Here is a 20,178-nt window from a genome sequence, read left to right on the forward strand (position 1 = left end):
TACTCCCACTACCATGCTTGACTGTAGGCAAGACACACTTGTCTTTGTACTCCTCACCTGGTTGCCCCCACACACGCTTGACACCATCTGAACCAAATCAGTTTATCTTGGTCTCATCAGACCACAGGACACGGTTCCAGTAATCCATGTCCTTAGTCTGCTTTTCTTCTGGAAACTATTAGCGGGCTTTCTTGTGCATCATCTTAAGAAGAGGCTTCCTTCTGTGACGACAGCCATGCAGACCAATTTGATGCAGTGTGCGGCATATGGTCTGAACACTGACAGGCTGACCCCCCCACCCCTTCAACATCTGCAGCAATGCTGGCAGCACTCATATGTCTATTTCCCAAAGACAACCTCTGTATATGACGCTGAGCACGTGCACTCAACTTATTTGGTGGACCATGGCGAGGCCTGTTCTGAGTGGAACCTGTCCTGTTAAACCGCTGTATGGTCTTGGCCACCGTGCTGCAGCTCAGTTTCAGGGTCTTCGCAATCTTCTTATAGCCTAGGCCAAGGGTCTTCAAATTATGGCCCTCCAGTTGTTCAAGAACTACAATTCTCATCATGCCTAGCCATGTCTGCGAATGTCAGAGTTTTACAATGCCTCATGGGATGTGTAGTTCCGCAACAGCTGGAGGGCCGTAGTTTGAGGATCCCTGGCCTAGGCCATCTTTATGTAGAGCAACAATTCTTTTTTTCAGATCCTCAGAGAGTTTTTTGCCATAAGGTGCCATGTTGAACTTCCAGTGACCAGTATGAGAGAGTGAGAGTGATAACACCAAATTTAACACACCTGCTCCCCATTCACACCTGAGACCTTGTAACACTAACGAGTCACATGACACCGGGGAGGGAAAATGGCTAATTGGGCCCAATTTGGACATTTTCACTTAGGGGTCTACTCACTTTTGTTGCCAGCGGTTTAGACATTAATGGCTGTGTGTTGAGTTATTTTGAGGGGACAGCAAATTTACACTGTTATACAAGCTGTACACTCGCTACTTTACATTGTAGCAAAGTGTCATTTCTTCAGTGTTGTTACATGAAAAGAATAAAATATTTATAAAAATGTGAGGGGTGTACTCACTTTTGTGAGATACTGTATATACATGCTAGTTGATGTGCTAATCTTTTTTATGTTTTTAGGACCCTCCATTCCTCAAGAAACCTTTTGAAACCTGCGCTGTGGTTGGGAATGGTGGCATTTTACTGAATAGTTTTTGTGGGGCGCAAATTGACAAAATGGATTATATCTTCAGGTGAGGAAAAGACAGTCCTGGGTACAGATAAGATTGTAGATATGCACCTACTACAGTGATTTCCAGCTTCCAGAGACCTGGTGCCCAGCCTGTGGCCCCTTGGTATATGATGTGTGGTCCTCAGCAGTCTGTAGTGGGAACGTTGATTAGGGTAATAGCATTGATCTCTACTAGACACATGTAACATGTTCTCAGTTTCATATTGTCTTTTGCAGCATATGTCCAGCCAACAATGTAGCCTGTCCATACTCTCTGATATCATTTCCACTAATAGGTCTGTAGTTTCTGACAGTCCTTTCAAGCATCAGATATATTGAACATTATGTGCGGCCCTTTGGTGATGACAGGGGCCTCAAATAAGGCCCCATTTAGCTCATAAGTTGAAAACCACTATTCTAGAGCAGTGGTCTTCAAACTGCTGCCAAGGGGCCAAAATCCAGCCCTTGGATTCTAACAATGAGGCACCCTTCCTTCCACTGACGCCAATGATGGGGCACTATTCCTTCCCTTGATATCAACCATTGGCACTCTTCCTCCTCCTAATACACGGGATTATTCCTCAAACTGACACCAACAATGGAGCACCATTCCTTCCACAGACACCAATGATGGGGCACTATTCCTTCCCCTGATATCAACAATTGGCACTATTCCTCCTCCTAATACATGGGACTATTTCCCAGACTGTCACCAACAATGAAGCACCATTCCTTCCACTGACACCAATGATGGGGCACGATTCCTTCCCTTAATATCAACAATTGGCACTTTTCCTCCCACTAATACCAATGATGAAGCATTGTATACTCCCATTGATGCCAAAGCATTTTGTACTCTCAATGCCAAGACCCCCAGACAGTAAACTGGCCATTTGTTTAGAAAGTTTGGACACCCCTGTTCTTGAGGGAACCCACAGGTATGGTATATATATGTATGCTCTAGTGTGCTACTAGTGTGAGAGCAGGCAAAATATAGTTTGGCTCATGGTTAAGATATGAGTTATTAAATGTGTGTCACGGTTTGAGTTTAGACTGGAAGACTCATGCAGGCAGGTCTCTGGTGCCTCCCCGCTGGTTCTGGGAGTTTGGTGAAATTTCCAGAAGCTGGAGGGCGGAGGCCAGCAGGGTCGTTCTGCATACTCAGGGGAGCTTGGCCAAATCCCCAGGAGGTGGGTTTGGCAGGGTGGCTGAGCCAGTCTTTAAGTATGGCTGAGTCATGCTGGCAGGAGAGTCGGGTGGAAGATGGAGATGGAATGCTGAGGAGTCTGGCAGTGGCCCTGAGGGGCCCTCTAGGTCTAGGGAGAGTTCTACAGGTGGGAGGATCAAACTGGCTCAAGAAGCATCCCTTCAGCAGTGCGTTTTGTTTGGGACCACCACCTGGGAGCAGTGGGAACAAGAAAAGATGGCTTGAGTAAATCAGTACACTCAGGGACTCTACAGAGGAAAAGACTGCCATATGTAGCCAGCTTTCTGTAGGGAGGGGAATGTGCTTTATCTCTTCGTTCTTACCCTGAGAGGTCTTCCGAGCAGCCAGGAGGGCTTTACCTCAAGTTTGTACTATTTTCCAAAAGGGCCCAGGGCCCTCAGTCTATAATGGACTTTTTGCTCTTAATCTACAAAGGCCTGTGAGTTTGTATGGAAGAAAGCAGTTCAGGAGAGAGAGGAAGATGGTCCCTAATGCCGCGTACACATGAGCGGACTTTTCGACCGGACTGGTCCGACGGACTGAATCCGGCAGACAATCCGACCGTGTGTGGGCTCCATCGGACCTGCAGCTGACTTTTTTGGTCGTAAATCTGACAGACTTTAGATTTAGAACATGTTTCAAATCTTTCCAACGGACTCGAGTCCGGTCGAAAAGTCCGCTCGTTTGTATGCTAGTCCGACGGACTAAAACCCACGCTAGGGCAGCTATTGGCTACTCGCTATCAACTTCCTTATTTTCGTCCGGTCGTAAGTCATCACGTGCGAATCCGTCGGACTTTGGTGTGATCGTGTGTGTGCAAGTCCGTTTGTTCAAAAGTACGTCGGAAGTCTGGCAAAAGTCAGTCGGAAAGTCCGTCGGACCAGTCCGGTTGTAAAGTCTGCCCGTGTGTACGCAGCATTAGTTTTGCTGTTTTGGACATCTGCTGGGCATACCATAAATCCCTTCACCCTATCCAAGTTGTTACCCCATAAAAAAAATAGAGGAATGTGTGTTGCTATGCGGGAATAGGATAATCGGTTATCAGCGGCCCCTGCAGGGGTAGTGCTACATATACATAGGTGTTGATTTTCCAAAACTGGAGAGTGCAACATCTGGTGCAGCTGTGCATGGTAGCCAATCAGCTTCTAACAGCTTGTTCAAGCTTTGACAATAAAACCTGGAAGCTGATTGGTTTCTATGCAGAGCTGCACCAGACTTTGCTCTTGCCAATCTCAGTAAATCAACCCAGTAGTTACATTGGTCCAAGGTGGTTTAATGCAACTATGTAAAAATATACATACCTGGAATTTTTCTTTACATGATCAACTGAAAGGAAGCAAATATGTTTTGGGAATTTAGACACTCCCCATCATTGGGGCTAGAACATTTAAAAAAGAAAAGATTATTCCTAAACACTTTTTACCTCAATGCAAGTAATGCACTAGGGTATAAAATGTTTAGGCTTTAGAACTACTTTAAATTGGTTTGTGGTTTCTCACTGTCGCCAGTAGATGTATCACAGGTATCACTGGTCGTAGTTTGAGATTTCACAAAGAAAACTAAGTTATGAATATTTATATTTTCTTCTGCCAATCCAGTAGGAGGTGCATGTCACTGGTGCATGCTGAGGGAAGATATAAATATTTGGGACAGGACATGTTCTCTTCATCTTTCCTTGGGCTGAGGGCTAGGAAAGTGCTGCAGGATGGAGCTCTGCTGTTAGGCCCAATAGCTGTTTTGGGGCCTAACGTGTGCTGAAGTGGTCCTGAAGCTGTCATGCCTGGTCTGGAGGAAGCTGTGCCAAGGAAGAGACCCAGGAGAGGCCCCTTGCTGGAGAGAGTCAGGAAGAAGGCTGGTCTCTCAGAAGGTTCTGTTAAATCACTTGGAGGACGCACTGAAATTTGGGAACGTGCTTACAGTGTTGCCAGGTCAGCATAAAGGTTCTGACATTGTGAAGATGGACATTGATCTGGATCTGGAGAGTCTGTAAGTGATCTGCTATGGTGTTCAGGCCCCCTAAACATCACCTAATTAAAGCATTTATAAACTGCAGATGTTAAAAAAAAAAAAAAAAGACATGTAAGACAATGGCATACTGTGCTAATGCATTGCATACTAGCACATTATGAAATTCTCACATTGGAACTAAGCCCTCCAGCGCTGTACTGTCAGTGCTGTGACGGCTGACATGTTTACGGGAGCCCCCGGTTCTGGCACAAAAGCGCTGAAAGTTCTGGCAAGGTATGTCGGACCTTCAGAGCGCATTTGCTGTTGATGTCACTGGATGCATGCAGGGTCAATATCTCCTAAATGGTGCACGTTTAGGAGATATTTATTTTACTTACAGGTAAGCCTTATTATAGGCTTACCTGTAGGTAAAAATGACCAAACTGGGTTTACTATCACTTTAACCATTCTGCAATAAAGCTTTAAAAAACAATAATAACTGGTATCCAATATCCTTTCTTGGTCCCCAATTTTAGCCATGGACCATAGAAATGTTAGCCTCTGGAGGTGCTATCTTGCCTTTGGGGTGTCAGAGGGGTGCTACATATGGACAGTATCTCACAAAAGTGAGTACACCCCTCACATTTTTGTAAATATTTCATCATATCTTTTCATGTGACAACTTTGAAATGACACTTTGCTACAATGTAAAGTAGTGAGTGTACAGCTTGTATAACAATGTACATTAGCTGTCCGCTCAAAATAACTCAATATTTTGTGTGGCCACCATTATTTTCCAGCACTGCCTTAACCCTCTTGGGCATGGAGTTCACCAGAGTTTCACAGGTTGCCACTGGAGTCCTCTTCCACTCCTCCATGACGATATCACAGAGCTGGTGGATGTTAGAGACCTTGCGCTCCTCCACCTTCCATTTGAGGATGCCCCACAGATGCTCAATAGGGTTTAGGTCTGGAGACATGCTTGGCCAGTCCATCACCTTTACCCTCAGCTTCTTTAGCAAGGCAGTGGTTGTCTTGGAGGTATGTTTGGGGGTGTTATGTTGGAATACTGCCCTGTGGCCCAGTCTCTGAAGGGAGGGGACCATGCTCGGCTTCAGTATGTCACAGTACATGTTGGCATTCATGGTTCCCTCAATGAACTGTAGCTTCCCAGTGCCGGCAGCACTCATGCGGACCCAGACCATGACACTCCCACCATGACACTCTTTGTGAGATACTGTATATTTGAAATTCGATTTTGCCACAGGGAGTTTTTGCAGCGTGGAGCTCTACTAAAGGTGTAAGCAAAATTATTCAAAAACAAAAAAAGGACCAGGTAGAGTGAGAACTAAACCGGAGGGGAGGAGGAAAGAATCGGAAAGAGAGGGAAGGAGAGGGAAGTGACAGATGGGCGGAGCAAAGGGTATCAATCTCCATCTACTGGCCATAATGGGGTATTTTCTATATCATAGTCACTAGAAAATGTGGAGGATCATAGGATATAAACATATTAGACACATTACGAGGATTATTTGCGAAGACTGTGGCAATGCTGTTACATTCATACAACAAGTTATTTTTAGAAATAAACCCCAAATTAATGGGAAATTTTACAGTTGTCACCAGAACGGGAATGGAATTCTTCAATGAGGACAGTTCTTCAGGTGACAACTGTCTAAGAGGTCAATTCCTCTCACTTTGCAGGCTTTGTAGGGTTAACCCATTATTTCCTGTTATGTCTTCAGGATAGGAGATGAAGGGAAATGTCCCCCAATATAATACAGAGCAATGAATATAATGACAGGGGAGTTTTACCTCTTCCCACTCCGCAAAAAATTAAAAAGTGTCGGCCATAAATGCACTTTAAGAGGAAACTACTGTATATTGCTTTTGTGTTAAATTTTTATTTCATTTTTATTTCCTTCTTTTGTCTTGCATAAGTCCTTTGTGAATGGGTCTTTTTTAAGGTGTGATTTCAGCTACAGCTCCTAATCTTTGCAGGGCATGGCTTTTGTTGAACAAGAAGATTAAAATAAACCACAAAGCTATCTATACTGTTTACTTATTATAAACCTGTGTTTGCAAAGGCTGTATGCTTGTTAATTAGGTTTACTATTTATTGCTGCACTTTTGCATCATAATTTGCTATCAGTTCCAGAGGTCAATTGCCGGGGGATACCATAAAATGCCAATTTCAACCTTTATCTAAACCTTTTTTTCCCTGTAATCTGTTGCAGGCTTAATCTACCACCTCTCACAATGGCAGAACACATTGGTATGAAGTCCCATTTCATCACCTGCAACCCAAGCATTCTAAGACAAAAGTGAGATTCTCTTCTTTAACATAGGGGTTTTGAAGGAAAATGTCTTATTTTAAGAGACGATGTGACAGTGACTCTGCAAAGGGTCCCGTCCCTTTCCACCCTAGGCCCAATGATTGGCTGACAGACCTGAGCACTGTCTCAGGGTGGTAGGTCACATGGTCCTTCTTATCCAGAAGTGCCAGAAGTGTTGTGTATGGACCTGAGGGAGCATTGGTAAGGTTGGTATAGATTGCTCACGGGGGGGGGGTTTTCGTGCACACTTTGCCCTACATGGGAAAGGTGATAGGGGGTTATTTACAAAAGGAAAATTCACTGTGCACTACAAGTGCACTTGGAAGTGCAGTCGCTTTAAATCTAAGGGGTAGATCTGAAATGAGGGGAAGCTCTGCTGATTTTAACATCCAACCATGTGCAATTGAAAATGCTGGTTTTTATTTTCCTGCATGTCCCCCTCAGATCTACAGTGACTGCACTTCCAAGTGCACTTGTAGTGCAAAGTGGATTTGCCTTTAGTAAATAACTAAAGTGTCTTTTTTTAGTGAAATTGCAGGATATACATACAGTATCTCACAAAAGTACACCCCTCCCATTTTTGTAAACATTTTATTATGTCTTTTAATGTGAGAACACTGAAGAAATTACACCTTACTACAATGTAAAGTAGCGAGTGTACAGCTTGTATAACATTGTAAATTTGCTGTCCCCTCAAAATAACTCAACACACAGCCATTAATGTCTAAACCGCTGGCAACAAAAGTGAGTACACCCCTAAGTGAAAATGTCTAAATTGGGCCCAAAGTGTCAATATTTTGTGTGGCCACCATTATTTTCCAGCAGTGCCTTAACCCTCTTGGGCATGGAGTTCACCAGAGCTTCACAGGTTGCCACTGGAGTCTTCTTCCACTCCTCTATAATGACATCATGGAGCTGGTAGATGTTAGAGACCTTGCACTCCTCCACCATCCATTTGAGGATGCCCCACATATGCTCAATAGGGTTTGGGTCTGGAGACATGCTTGGCCAGTCCATCACCTATACCCTTAGCTTCTTTAGCAAGGCAGTGGTCATCTTGGAGTTGTGTTTGGGGTCGTTATCATGCTGGAATACTGCCCTGCGGCCCAGTCTCCGAAGGGAGGAGATCATGCTCTGCTTCAGTTTGTCACAATACATGTTGGCATTCATGGTTCCCTCAATGAACTGTAGCTCCCCAGTACCGGCAGCACTCATGCAGCCCCAGACCATGACACTCCCACCACCATGCTTGACCGTAGGCAAGACACTTGTCTTTGTACTCCTCACCTGGCTGCCGCCACACACGTTTGACACCATCTGAACCAAATAAGTTTATCTTGGTCTCATCTGACCACAGGACATGGTTCCAGTAATCCATGTCCTTAGTCTGCTTGTCTTCAGCAAACTGTTTGCAGGCTTTCTTGTGCATCATCTTTAGAAGAGGCTTCCTTCTGGGACGACAGCCATCCAGACCAATTTGATGCAGTGTGCGGTATATGATCTGAGCACTGACAGGCTGACCCCTTCAACCTCTCAGACTTCAACCTCTGCAGCAATGCTGGGAGGACTCATACGTCTATTTCCCAAAGACAACACAACTTGATATGGTGCTGAGCACGTGCACTCAACTTCTTTGGTCGACCATGGCGAGGCCTGTTCTGAGTGGAACCTGTCCTGTTAAACTGCTTTATGGTCTTGGCCACCATGCTGCAGCTCAGTTTCAGGGTCTGGGCAATCTTCTTATAGCCTAGGCAATCTTTATGTAGAGCAACAATTCTTTTTTTCAGATCCTCAGAGTTCTTTGCCATGAGGTGCCATGAAGAACTTCCAGTGACCAGTATAAGAGAGTGAGAGTGATAACATCAAAATTAACACACCTGCTCCCCATTCACACCTGAGACCTTGTGACACTAACCAGTCACATGACACCAGGGAGGAAAAATGGCTAATTGGGCCTAATTTGGACATTTTCACGTAGGGGTGTACTCACTTTTGTTGCAAGTGGTTTAGACATTAATGGCTGTGTGTTGAGCTTTTGAGGGGACAGCAAATTTACACTGTTATACAAGCTGTACACTCACTACTTTACATCGTAGCAAAGTGTCATTTCTTCAGTGTTGTCACATGCAAAGATATAATAAAATATTTACAAAAATGTGAGGGGTGTACTCACTTTTGTGAGATACTGTATATGAGCACTTATTACCAAGTAAAGTTGAGCTGAATAACTTTTGACCATTGTGAGTTTTTCATATTCATTTGTAATACTGTCCCATCATTCAGAAGGATATGGGTGGGCTAGAAGAGAAGGCAGAGCTGGAGCAGATTATGGACCACTAGGAGAGGAGCAAGCTACCTTACAACCTGCTCTATTGTCAGTCACCTAGGCATCCTTGCAGTTGTTGTTGGCAACTGAAGGATTCACACTCTTGCCATGGTAAGCACTTGATACACCCAATTGCCAAAGTCATGAAAGGATCCACATTCTGCCATGGTGACAAAGTGTTTGACCCTATTGCCATCATTAATAGCGAAACTGGTTTTAGTGACTTTGAATGAAGGCATGACCTGGTAAGGCCAGTTCTTCCATCCCTTGGGACTTTAAATGAAATTGTGGCCCGGTAAAGTCACACATTTCCATCCCTGTAATGTTCAGGAGGGGAGGGAGCAAGGGGGCGGGACTTTGAGTGAGGCATGTGGTAGCAAAGGAATCATTTGGTGAACATGATTGGAATTTATTGGTTGCCATAAAATACAAACAAGGTACATTGATAAATACACATTGAGGTAATGCATGGGTAATACAATACATCTCAGTCATAACTTGAATATCACAAGAAACAGCAAGCAACAACTTTCCAGAGTGCACCAAAAATATGATAAGAATAAAATTGTAGAATATAGTAATGCCTGCAAAGACCCTGGCCTCTTGGATCCTTAGGTAGGGTATGAGGTTAGCTAACAAAGCTATATGAATTTTGATGAGTAGCAAAGCGTATGGCAGCTCTACGCGTTTCCTGGCTGGAAGGCCACTCATCAGGAGCCAGCACTTGATGTTTCTAAGAGTAGAGATACTGGCATTAACTTATATAGCAAAGTGAGTGCAAAAGAAGGCGGGGGTGAATCTAGAAAACCCCCATACCCCATGCATTCAAACATACTAGAGTTCAAAAGATGGCGGTGTGATGTCGGGCAACACAAGCCATCCAGATGTAATCCCCACCGGGAGTCGCAGCGGGCAGTCCAGCAGGGGCGCCCCACAGGTGCCAACCAGGGCGGGCACGGGACCAAGGCAACCTAGGTATAGAGTGAGATGTAGGGTGAACCAGGGTGTTCACATGGGGAGAGTGGGAAACGTGAGGGAGTGAAGGAAAGTATGAGTGGTGGAAAGGGGGGAAGAGTGATGGTGAGAGCTGTCACCGCAAAAGTGGTGGAGTAGAGAGAATGGATAGAGAAGAAGAAAAAGAGAAAAAAGAAAAAGGATGCCACCAGTGAAGAGGAAAGGTGAAAAATAGGGTAGAAAACGGATGTGCAAATTGGATACCTGGGATGAAATGTATCAATGTACCTTGTTTGTATCTTATGGCAGCCAATAAATTCCAATCATGTTGACCAAACGATTCTTTTGCTACCATGTGCCTCACTCAAAGTCCCGCCCCCTTGCTCCCTCCCCTCTTGAACATTGCCATCATGACCAAAGGCTCTGCCCCATTGTGGTGATGAGTATACTATCTGCCCTCTTGCCATAGAAATTGAAGAATTGGGCCAATTGATGATATCAAAGTACCTTGTCAGCTATGCAATAAGGTCTGTTGCCATAGTGAGCAAGGAACCAGGCCCATTATCATGGCGACAGAAAGATAGGGTCTCTTTTTGTGGCAATGTAGGGCTAAAACCTATTGCTATGACAGCAGAGTATTGGGCTGATTACCATGGTGACAGAGTGGCCCATATCAATGAATAGAGGGATTGGTACTGTTGTTCTTGGCTGACTTAGCAATCAACCCAGTCCATTTTATTGGGGGGGCATTTCCATCTCTTTTTGTATTTTCAAAGTAAATAAACTTCTGTTCTCTTATTAACCGGCCTCTTAATTCTTCAAGGTATGAAAGGCTCTATTCAAGGCGAAAGCCTTTCATCAACCATATAAAAGGTTACGGTCCTGCAATGATCGTGTTGCCAGCTTTCGCCTATGTCAGCAGCACAGAGGTTTCCTTCCGGGTCTTTTACTCCGTGGAAGAATTCCAGATGAAAAACAAAGTTGTCTTCTACCATCCGGATTATCTCGGCAACATTTCCAGGTACTGGAGAGGGATGGGTGTTGAGGCCAGGCGTCTATCTTCAGGAGTCATGATAGTCACTGCTGCTCTTGAACTCTGCAACAAAGTGACCCTCTATGGATTTTGGCCATTTTCTAGAGACCCAGAAGGGAATGTTATCCTTCACCACTATTATGATAACAACATCCCCAAACCCGGGTTCCACGCCATGCCTCATGAGTTCTTTATCTACACGAAGATGCATTCAAAGGGAGCACTCTATCTGCAAGTTGGGAAGTGTTGAACGTATGACTTTTGAAGCTCAAAGGTTCATAGAAATACTTGATAACACTTTGAACTGCTGCTGTTGTCATGAGCCATGGAAGATCTGTTTACATTATTTAGCCAACTGTTTCATTGTTTTTCACTAATTCAAGCCAAAAAAATTCACAGGTGGAACCATTGTCAAGGCCTTTTTTTCATATACACTAATCCAAACATTTTACCGATACACTATATGACCAAAGGTTTATGACCGTTACATCTGCCTGTATGAATAAAATGGAAACCCCTTCAAATGATTGAGTTCCATTGTTTTTAGTGAAGGGTGTTGTTATTTCTATAGCATACAAATACATTTTTTTTGAAAATGGGTACTTTATTGATGACATAGATATATAATTGTATACAGTCATAAAATAGATGAAAAACATACATAAAACCCAAAAGAAAACATTTTCTAGGTAAGTATGACAAATCAATACAAATCCAGTGATGGAGGATCTACAGATTGCATAGAGATTCAAGCTCAAAGAAAATAATAAAGAGCACACTTCTGAAAAGCAATATAATGGGTCCAGTTAATTATAAGAACAATCCAACATCTGAATAAATAATCAGTAAATAGAGTGCAATCTGTGAACATAACCTAAGGGACACAAAGCCACATACTGTATCACTCACAGGTGGTGGGAGTCTGAATCCTGCAGTCCCATATCTTGTTATATTTGGAGGGGCAGCATTCCCTATTTATATACTGTAGATAAACTTTTATATGGGAGAGTACTATTGACTGCACTGCTCCAGGCAGCAAATGTGGAAGGTGTTGCATGGATCCAGTTAACAGGGAAGAGTTTGCTCGTTGCAGGGGCTCCTGCAGGAAAGTTTTTGTGATCTTTACAAGATCTGAGTTGGGATAAAGCCCAAGCAGGCAAGGTTTAAAGTGAAGAGTTAGCGGAAAACTCAAAGTATCATGGAGAAATCTCACCACTTGTGTCCAACACCCCTGGATAATGGGACAAGACCATAATAGATTAGAAGTACTGTGACTGGCCTGACACAGGGGCAAGGTAAGCCATCAGAAATCTTGGGTCCCCTTACACAGCTTAAGACTGGGGTCCCCCTGGGCCTGACCACCAACATTCCACAGGGCCCGCCCAATGGCTGTCCCACCAAATCTGCCCACTGGCCATCCCACAAAGGCCCATCCCATGTCCTCCTCCTTCTCCATCCCATGTTCACCATGCCATTTCCTTCTTGTCCAGTCTCATCTCCCCCATCCCACGTCCTCCTCCTCCTCCATCCCATGTCCTCTTTCTCCTGCAGTCCCATCTCCTCCATCCCATATACTCCTACTTCAGTAAACTCTCCTCCATCCCACGTCCTCCTCTGGTCCCATCTCCTTCATCCCATGTCCTCCTCCAGTCCAAACTCCTCCATTCCACGTCCTCCAGTTCCATCTCCTCCATCCCATGTCCTCCTCCTCCAGTATCTCCTCCATCCCATGTCCTCATCCTCCTCCTCTTCCAGTCAAATCTCCTCCATCCCATGTCCTCCTCCTCCAGTCTATCTCCTCCATCCAATTCCACCTCTAGTCCCATCTCCTTCCCCCATAGGAGGGGGCAGTATGATAGGTGGGGGGAAGCAGGACAGGAGAGGGGCAGCGGGACAGGAAATTGCTCTTTAGGCTAAATGGGAACAAATTCCCACAGACACACTCTAAAATCTTGTGCAAAGCCTTCCCAAAAGAGTGGAGGCTGATATAGCTATAAATGGGGTGCCTTGATTTTGAGTACAGTTGGGAAGGATTCAAACTTTTATTAGTAAATGTTATGCATTCCCCTGCTGAGCACCTGTTTTTATTTTCATGCTGTCCTCATTTTTCTCCACTTCCTAATTTTTTGGATACTTATCAGATGAAGTTGGGAGATTATTCCTTCTGTTCCGTCTGGCACCTACCAAAATGAGAAAAAGGGAGGGGGAAGCTCTTAAATGTGATCAAACCATCCCACTTAATCCAAATTCATCTCATAGCTCAAGGCGGTAGATTGTCGGTGAAAGTTCTCCTTTATCCGGGACCTGGTATTTTTGTATTCATTTTGCACTATTCTCATAAGTCCCTGCCCCGAAAGAGATAACCGCTTCAGGCAGCCATAGACGGCTTGAATCTTGGCTGGTTTAGCAGGAACCCACCAAGATTCAAACCTTATATGGGCAGGCTAAATGTACCCAAGTTGATTGATCGATCAATTTGGGTACAACCAGCATTTCTCAGTTTACATGTGATTATTGCTAGTGGCTGTTATAGCTGCTAGCAATAATTACTGTGGTTTCCTGGATGGTTTCCTCCACCCCGCACCTGGACTTGTTCTGTAATGCTGAAGACATTTCATTACTTATCCAGGCCACTTTTCCAGTTCCGTAGAAGTGGCTTGTATATAGTGATGAGACGTCTTCAACATTACAGTACAATCCCAGTTGAATGTCACTAATTACTACAGGATACGTTGGTAGGTGTTGTATGACTTAAGCAGGGCTGCTGTTATAAACCGCAGGGCCCCATACAGACAACCTGACACGGGGCCCCATTCAGCCAATGCTTCAGTTATGAATGAACACAGTGAGTGATCAGTTATGAATGAACACAGTGAATGAACATATGAATGACCGACAGGTACTCAAGTACTCAGATGGGCTGTGACAGCTACTCAGGTACTCACATGAACTGTGACAGGTACTCAAATGAACTGTGACAGGTACTCAGGTACTCGGGTACTCAGATGGACTGTGACAGGTACTCGGGTACTCAGATGAACTGTGACAGGTACTCAAATGAACTGTGACAGGTACTCAGGTACTCGGGTACTCAGATGGACTGTGACAAGTACTCGGGTACTCAGATGAACTGTGACAGGTACTCAAATGAACTGTGACAGGTACTCAGGTACTCGGGTTCTCAGATGGACTGTGACAGGTACTCAAGCACTCAGATAGGCTGTGACAGGTACTCGGGTACTCAAATGCACTATGACAGGTACTCAGGTAGTCAGGTACTCGGGTACTCAGATGGACTGTGACAGGTACTCAAGTACTCAGATGGGCTGTGACAGCTACTCACATGAACTGTGACAGGTACTCAGATGAACTGAGTACCTGTCACAGAACTCGGGTACTCAGATGGACTGTGACAAGTACTCAGGTACTCAGATGGGATGTGACAGGTACTCAGGTACTCAGATGAACTGTGACAGGTACTCAGATGGGCTGTGACAGGTACTTAGGTACTTGGGTACTCAGATGGGCTGTGACAGGTTCTCAGGTGGGCTGTGACAGGTACTCAGGTGGGCTGTGACAGGTACTCAGACGGACTGTGACAAGTACTATAATGGGCTGTGACAGGTACTCAGGTACTCGGGTACTCAGATTAGCTGTGACAGGTTCTCAGGTGGGCTGTGACAGGTACTCGGGTACTCAGATGAACTGTGACAGGTAGTCAGGTACTCGGGTTCTCAGATGGACTGTGACAGGTACTCAGGTACTCGGGTATTCAAATGAACTGTGACAGGTACTTAGGTAGTCAGGTACTCGGGTACTCAGATGGACTGTGACAGGTACTCAAGTACTCAGATGGGCTGTGACAGCTACTCAGGTACTCACATGAACTGTGACAGGTACTCAAATGAACTGTGACAGGTACTCAAATGAACTGTGACAGGTACTCAGGTACTCGGGTTTTCAGATGGACTGTGACAGGTACTCGGGTACTCAGATGAACTGTGACAGGTACTCAAATGAACTGTGACAGGTACTCAGGTACTCGGGTTCTCAGATGGACTGTGACAGGTACTCAAGTACTCAGATAGGCTGTGAGAGGTACTCGGGTACTTAAATGCACTATGACAGGTACTCAGGTAGTCAGGTACTCGGGTTCTCAGATGGACTGTGACAGGTACTCAAGTACTGAGATAGGCTGTGACAGGTACTCGGGTACTCAGATGGACTGTGACAGCTACTCAGGTACTCACATGAACTGTGACAGGTAATCAGATGAGCTGTGACAGGTACTCAGGTATTCAGATGGGCTGTGACAGGTACTCAGGTACTCAGATGGACTGTGACAGCTACTCAGGTACTCACATGAACTGTGACAGGTACTCAGATGAGCTGTGACAGGTACTCAGGTACTCAGGTATTCAGATGGACTGTGACAGGTACTCGGGTACTCAGATGGACTGTGACAGGTACTCAGATGGGCTGTTACAGGTACTCAGGTACTCGGGTACTCATATGGACTGTAACAGGTACTCATGTATTTAAATGGGCTGTGACTCTCTTTATTGGGGGGGCAATCAGTGTGATTGGTGTACACTGTAAGCGGTAACGAGCTGTTATCGCAATCTCCTTCTAACACACGATCGCTGTGTGAGGAGGAGAACCTGGTAACATCTTGTTACCACGGGTTGTTGACATTCTGTGTTTGGCTGTGATTGGACACAGCCGGTCACATGGTAAAGAGCCAATTTCATTGGCTCTTTGCCACGATCGGGGTTGGGCTGTGTCAGGGTGACAAGCCTCGCCCTCGATCGCTGCTCTGCGCGCACCCTGGGGTTGCGCACGAGCACTTTGCACGTGGACCGTGCATATGACCGGCTGTGATTGGACACAGCCGGTCACGTGGTAATGAGACATTTTTATTGGCTCTTTACACGGATCTGAGATGGGTTGTGTCTGCAGGAGCGGCAAGAAGGAGAGGACGTCATATGACGCCCTCCCAGGATGGGAGATCCCATCTGCGGACGTCATTTGACTATGGTCCGGGAATGAAGTGGTTAAGATTTCACCACAAGGTCTCTTTATTAAAAGAATAGCTATGCGGAGGCCGAGTACATTGTGACTAATACCTGTAATATGCTTGCTTTCCTATGATCTTCAGCTCCATCTAGTGGCCATAATGTGGAATTTTCCTGATTGCAATATTTCACAAAAATGCTGCAAAATGGCCACTAGATGGAGCTGACATAGAAAATACACATGTTAGACATATAACGGGAAATATTAATGATGGGTTTGCAAATGCTGCTGCATTTGCACAGCATTTTTTATATATATATATATATATATATATATATATATATATATATATATATATATATATATATAAATAGATCCCTAAGTTGCTATTAAAAAAAAAAAAAAAAAAAAAAAAAGTTTAACTGATGGGCAGAAACTCTTTCCCTTCCTGCAGAAAATGGTTTCAGAATCCCTTATTACTTGCCATATAATTACATAGTTATATAGTTAGTCTAGTAAGTCTAGTTGAAAAATACACTAGTCCATCAAATTCAACCAATTAAAAAAGAAAACCTCCATATATACAGTCATGGCCAAAAATATTGGCACCCCTGCATTTCTGTCAGATAATACACCACTTCGCCCAGAAAATTGTTGCCATTACAAATGTTTAGGCATTCTGATGTTTATTTCTTTTCTTTTATTGGTATGACACCACAAAAAAAAAGTGGAGAAACGAAAAAGCCAAATCTGGCACATTCCACACAAAACTCCAAAAATGGATTGGACAAAATTATGGGCACCCTCAATTTAAAATTTGGTAGCACATCCCTTGGAAAAAATAACTAAAATCACGTGTAACCATCAATGAGTTTCTAACACCTTTCTATTGGGTTTTTGGACCACCACAACTGCTCCAGGTCTCTCAGATCGGAAGGATTCCTTTTCCCAACTGCTGTTCTGAGATCTCTCCACAGGTGCTCTATGGGATTTAGGCCTCATACACACGAACGTTTTTACAGCAGCATTTTTGAGCTTTTTTTGCAGCTTAAAAACGCCACACCATGTTGTTCAATGGCCTCATACACACCATGGCGTTTTTGAGCTGTAACAGGAATTGGCGTTTTTAAGCTCAAAAAAAAAAAACCCTGGACCAGTGCGTTGTGAGGCTCCAGCGCTAGAGCTGTAAAAATGCCAGACGCCAGTAAAAGGTGTTAAACGCGGTTTAACAAGGCTTAATGCTATATACTCAGCATTAAGCCTCATCTGGCATTTTTTTGCCTCTATTTAAAATCAATGGTTCCCTAGGGGAGCCCATTGATTTGAATAGAAGTCGCACCAGAAGTCGACTCAGGATGATCCGACTTGCGGTCCGACTTGTGTGCTGAGAATCTTGAAGGGGAACCCGCCAAAATGTAAAGAAAAAATTTGCGTGAGGCCCCCCCCCCTCCAAGACGATAACGATACCTGACCCTTTGGTCTGGTATGGATTTGAAGGGGAATCCCCATGCCCAAAAAAATGGCGTGGGGGTCCCCCCCAGGATCCATATCAGACCCTTATCTGAGCATGCAGCCATGCAGGTCAGGTAAGGGGGGGGGGCGAGCAAGCACCCCCCCTCCTGGACCAAACCAGGCCACGTGCCCTCAACATGTGGGGTGGGTGCTTTGGGGCAGGGGGGCTCTGTGCCCCCCACCCCAAAGCACCTTGTCCCCATGTTGATTAGGACAAGGGCCTCTTCCGTACAACCCTTGCCATTGGTTGTGGGGGTATGCGGGCAGGGGCTTATTGGAATCTGGAAGCCCCCTTTAACAAGGGGGCCCCCAGATCCCGGCCCCCCACCCTAGGTGAATGAGTATGGGAAACGTTGTACCCCTACCCATTCACCTAAAAAAAAGTGTCAAAAATAAACTACACTACACAGGTTTTTAAAGTATTTTATTAAGCTCCAGCTCTTCTCCCTCTTCTGGCGATGTCTTCTCCCTCTGCCGGTCCTTCTCCCCTCTCCGGTTCTTCTCCTCTCTGCGCTGTCTTCTCTCTCGCGGTCTTCTCGCTCTTCAGCCATTTTTTTTTAGGTAAATGGGTAGAGGTACGATGTACCCCATACCCATTCACCTAGGATGGGGGGCCGGGAACTGGGGGCCCCCTTGTTAAAGGGGGCTTCCAGATTCTAATAAGCGCACACCCGCAGACCCTGACAACCAACAGCAAGGGTTGTCGGGAAGAGGCCCTTGCCCTCATCAACATGGGGACAAGGTGCTTTGGGGTGCCCCGAAGCACCCAACCCCCCATGTTAAGGGTATGTGGCCTGGTATGGTCCGGGGGGGTGCTCGCTCCCCCCCCCCTTTCCTGACCTGCTGAGCTGCTTGCTCAGATAAGGGTCTGGTATGGATCTTGGGGGGGACCCCCACGCCATTTTTTTTGGCATGGGGGTTCCCCTTAAGATCCATACCAGACCGAAGGGTCTGGTATCATCTTGGGGGGGAACCTTACGCTAATTTTTTTAAAATATTGTTGGGGTTCCCCTTCAAGATTCTCAGCACATATCTTGATTCAACTTCTGGTGCGACTTCTATTCAAATCAATGAGCTCCCATAGGGAACCATTGATTTTGAATAGAAGCAGAGAAATGCTGCTGAAAGCTAGGGCGGCTAAACCTGTATTGACGCCAATGTAAAAACGTGGATAAAATCACGTTTTTAATGCCGCTTTTTTCCTGATGTCGGTACTAGCTTTACAGCTCGTTTTTTAAAACATCTGTGTGTATGAGTCCTTAGATCTGGACTCATTGCTGGCCAGTTTAATACTCTCCAGTGCTTTGTCTTAAACCATGTCTGGGTGCTTTGTGTTGTGTGCTTTGGGTCATTGTCCTGCTTTAAGACCCACGACCTCTGACGGAGACCTGATTTTCTGCCACTGGGCTCTAGATTTCATAATGCCATGCACACTGTCAAGACATCCAGTGCCTGAAGCAGGAAAGCAACCTGAAAATATCAGTGAACCTCCATCATGTGTGACTGTAGGGACTGTATTCTTTCCTTTAAAGGCCTCATTTCTTTTTCTGAAAACAGTAGAATAATGTGACAATAATGTGACAGCTACTCAGGTACTCAGATGGGCTGTGACAGCTACTCAGGTACTCACATGAACTGTGACAGGTACTCAGATTAACTGAGTACCTGTCACAGAACTCGGGTACTCAGATGGACTGTGACAAGTACTCAGGTACTCAGATGGACTGTGACAGGTACTCAGGTACTCAGATGAACTGTGACAGGTACTCAGGTACTCAGATGGGCTGTGACAGGTACTCAGGTGGGCTGTGACAGGTACCCAGGTACTCAGACGGACTGTGACAAGTACTAAAATGGGCTGTGACAGGTACTCAGGTACTCGGGTACTCAGATTAGCTGTGACAGGTTCTCAGGTGGGCTGTGATAGGTACTCGGGTACTCAGATGAACTGTGACAGGTAGTCAGGTACTCGGGTACTCAAATGGGCTATGACAGGTACTCAGGTAGTCAGGTACTCGGGTACTCAGATGGACTGTGACAGCTACTCAGGTACTCAGATGAGCTGTGACAGGTACTCAGGTACTCAGATGGGCTGTGACAAGTACTCAGGTACTCAGATGGACTGTGACAAGTACTCAGGTACTCAGATGGGCTGTGACAGGTACTCAGGTACTCAGATGAACTGTGACAGGTACTCAGGTACTCAGATGAACTGTGACAGGTACTCAGGTGGGCTGTGACAGGTACTCAGGTACTCAGATGGGCTGTGACAAGTACTCAGGTACTCAGATGGACTGTGACAAGTACTCAGGTACTCAGATGGGCTGTGACAGGTACTCAGGTACTCAGATGAACTGTGACAGGTACTCAGGTACTCAGATGAACTGTGACAGGTACTCAGGTGGGCTGTGACAGGTACTCAGGTACTCAGACGGACTGTGACAAGTACTAAAATGGGCTGTGACAGGTACTCAGGTACTCGGGTACTCAGATTAGCTGTGACAGGTTCTCAGGTGGGCTGTGATAGGTACTCGGGTACTCAGATGAACTGTGACAGGTAGTCAGGTACTCGGGTACTCAAATGGGCTATGACAGGTACTCAGGTAG

The 20,178-nt window shown here is 45.3% G+C and overlaps 1 protein-coding gene across 1 annotated transcript in view; it reads left to right on the top strand.

Annotated features, from left to right (window-relative positions):
- The window catches only part of LOC141134847 (alpha-2,8-sialyltransferase 8F-like), a 61,455-nt gene extending 49,721 nt beyond the window's left edge, over positions 1-11,734 (top strand). Inside the window, exons 5-7 of the mRNA XM_073624280.1 lie at positions 1,150-1,262; positions 6,632-6,718; positions 10,834-11,734. Of these exons, the coding sequence (XP_073480381.1) occupies positions 1,150-1,262; positions 6,632-6,718; positions 10,834-11,293 (660 nt within the window). The 3' untranslated portion in view covers positions 11,294-11,734. The remainder of the gene's footprint in view (positions 1-1,149; positions 1,263-6,631; positions 6,719-10,833) is intronic.
- The last annotated feature ends 8,444 nt before the right edge of the window (positions 11,735-20,178 follow it).

The sequence above is a fragment of the Aquarana catesbeiana genome, linkage group LG03 (assembly GCF_042186555.1).
Source record: "Aquarana catesbeiana isolate 2022-GZ linkage group LG03, ASM4218655v1, whole genome shotgun sequence".
In the NCBI taxonomy this organism is placed as follows: Eukaryota; Metazoa; Chordata; class Amphibia; order Anura; family Ranidae; genus Aquarana; species Aquarana catesbeiana.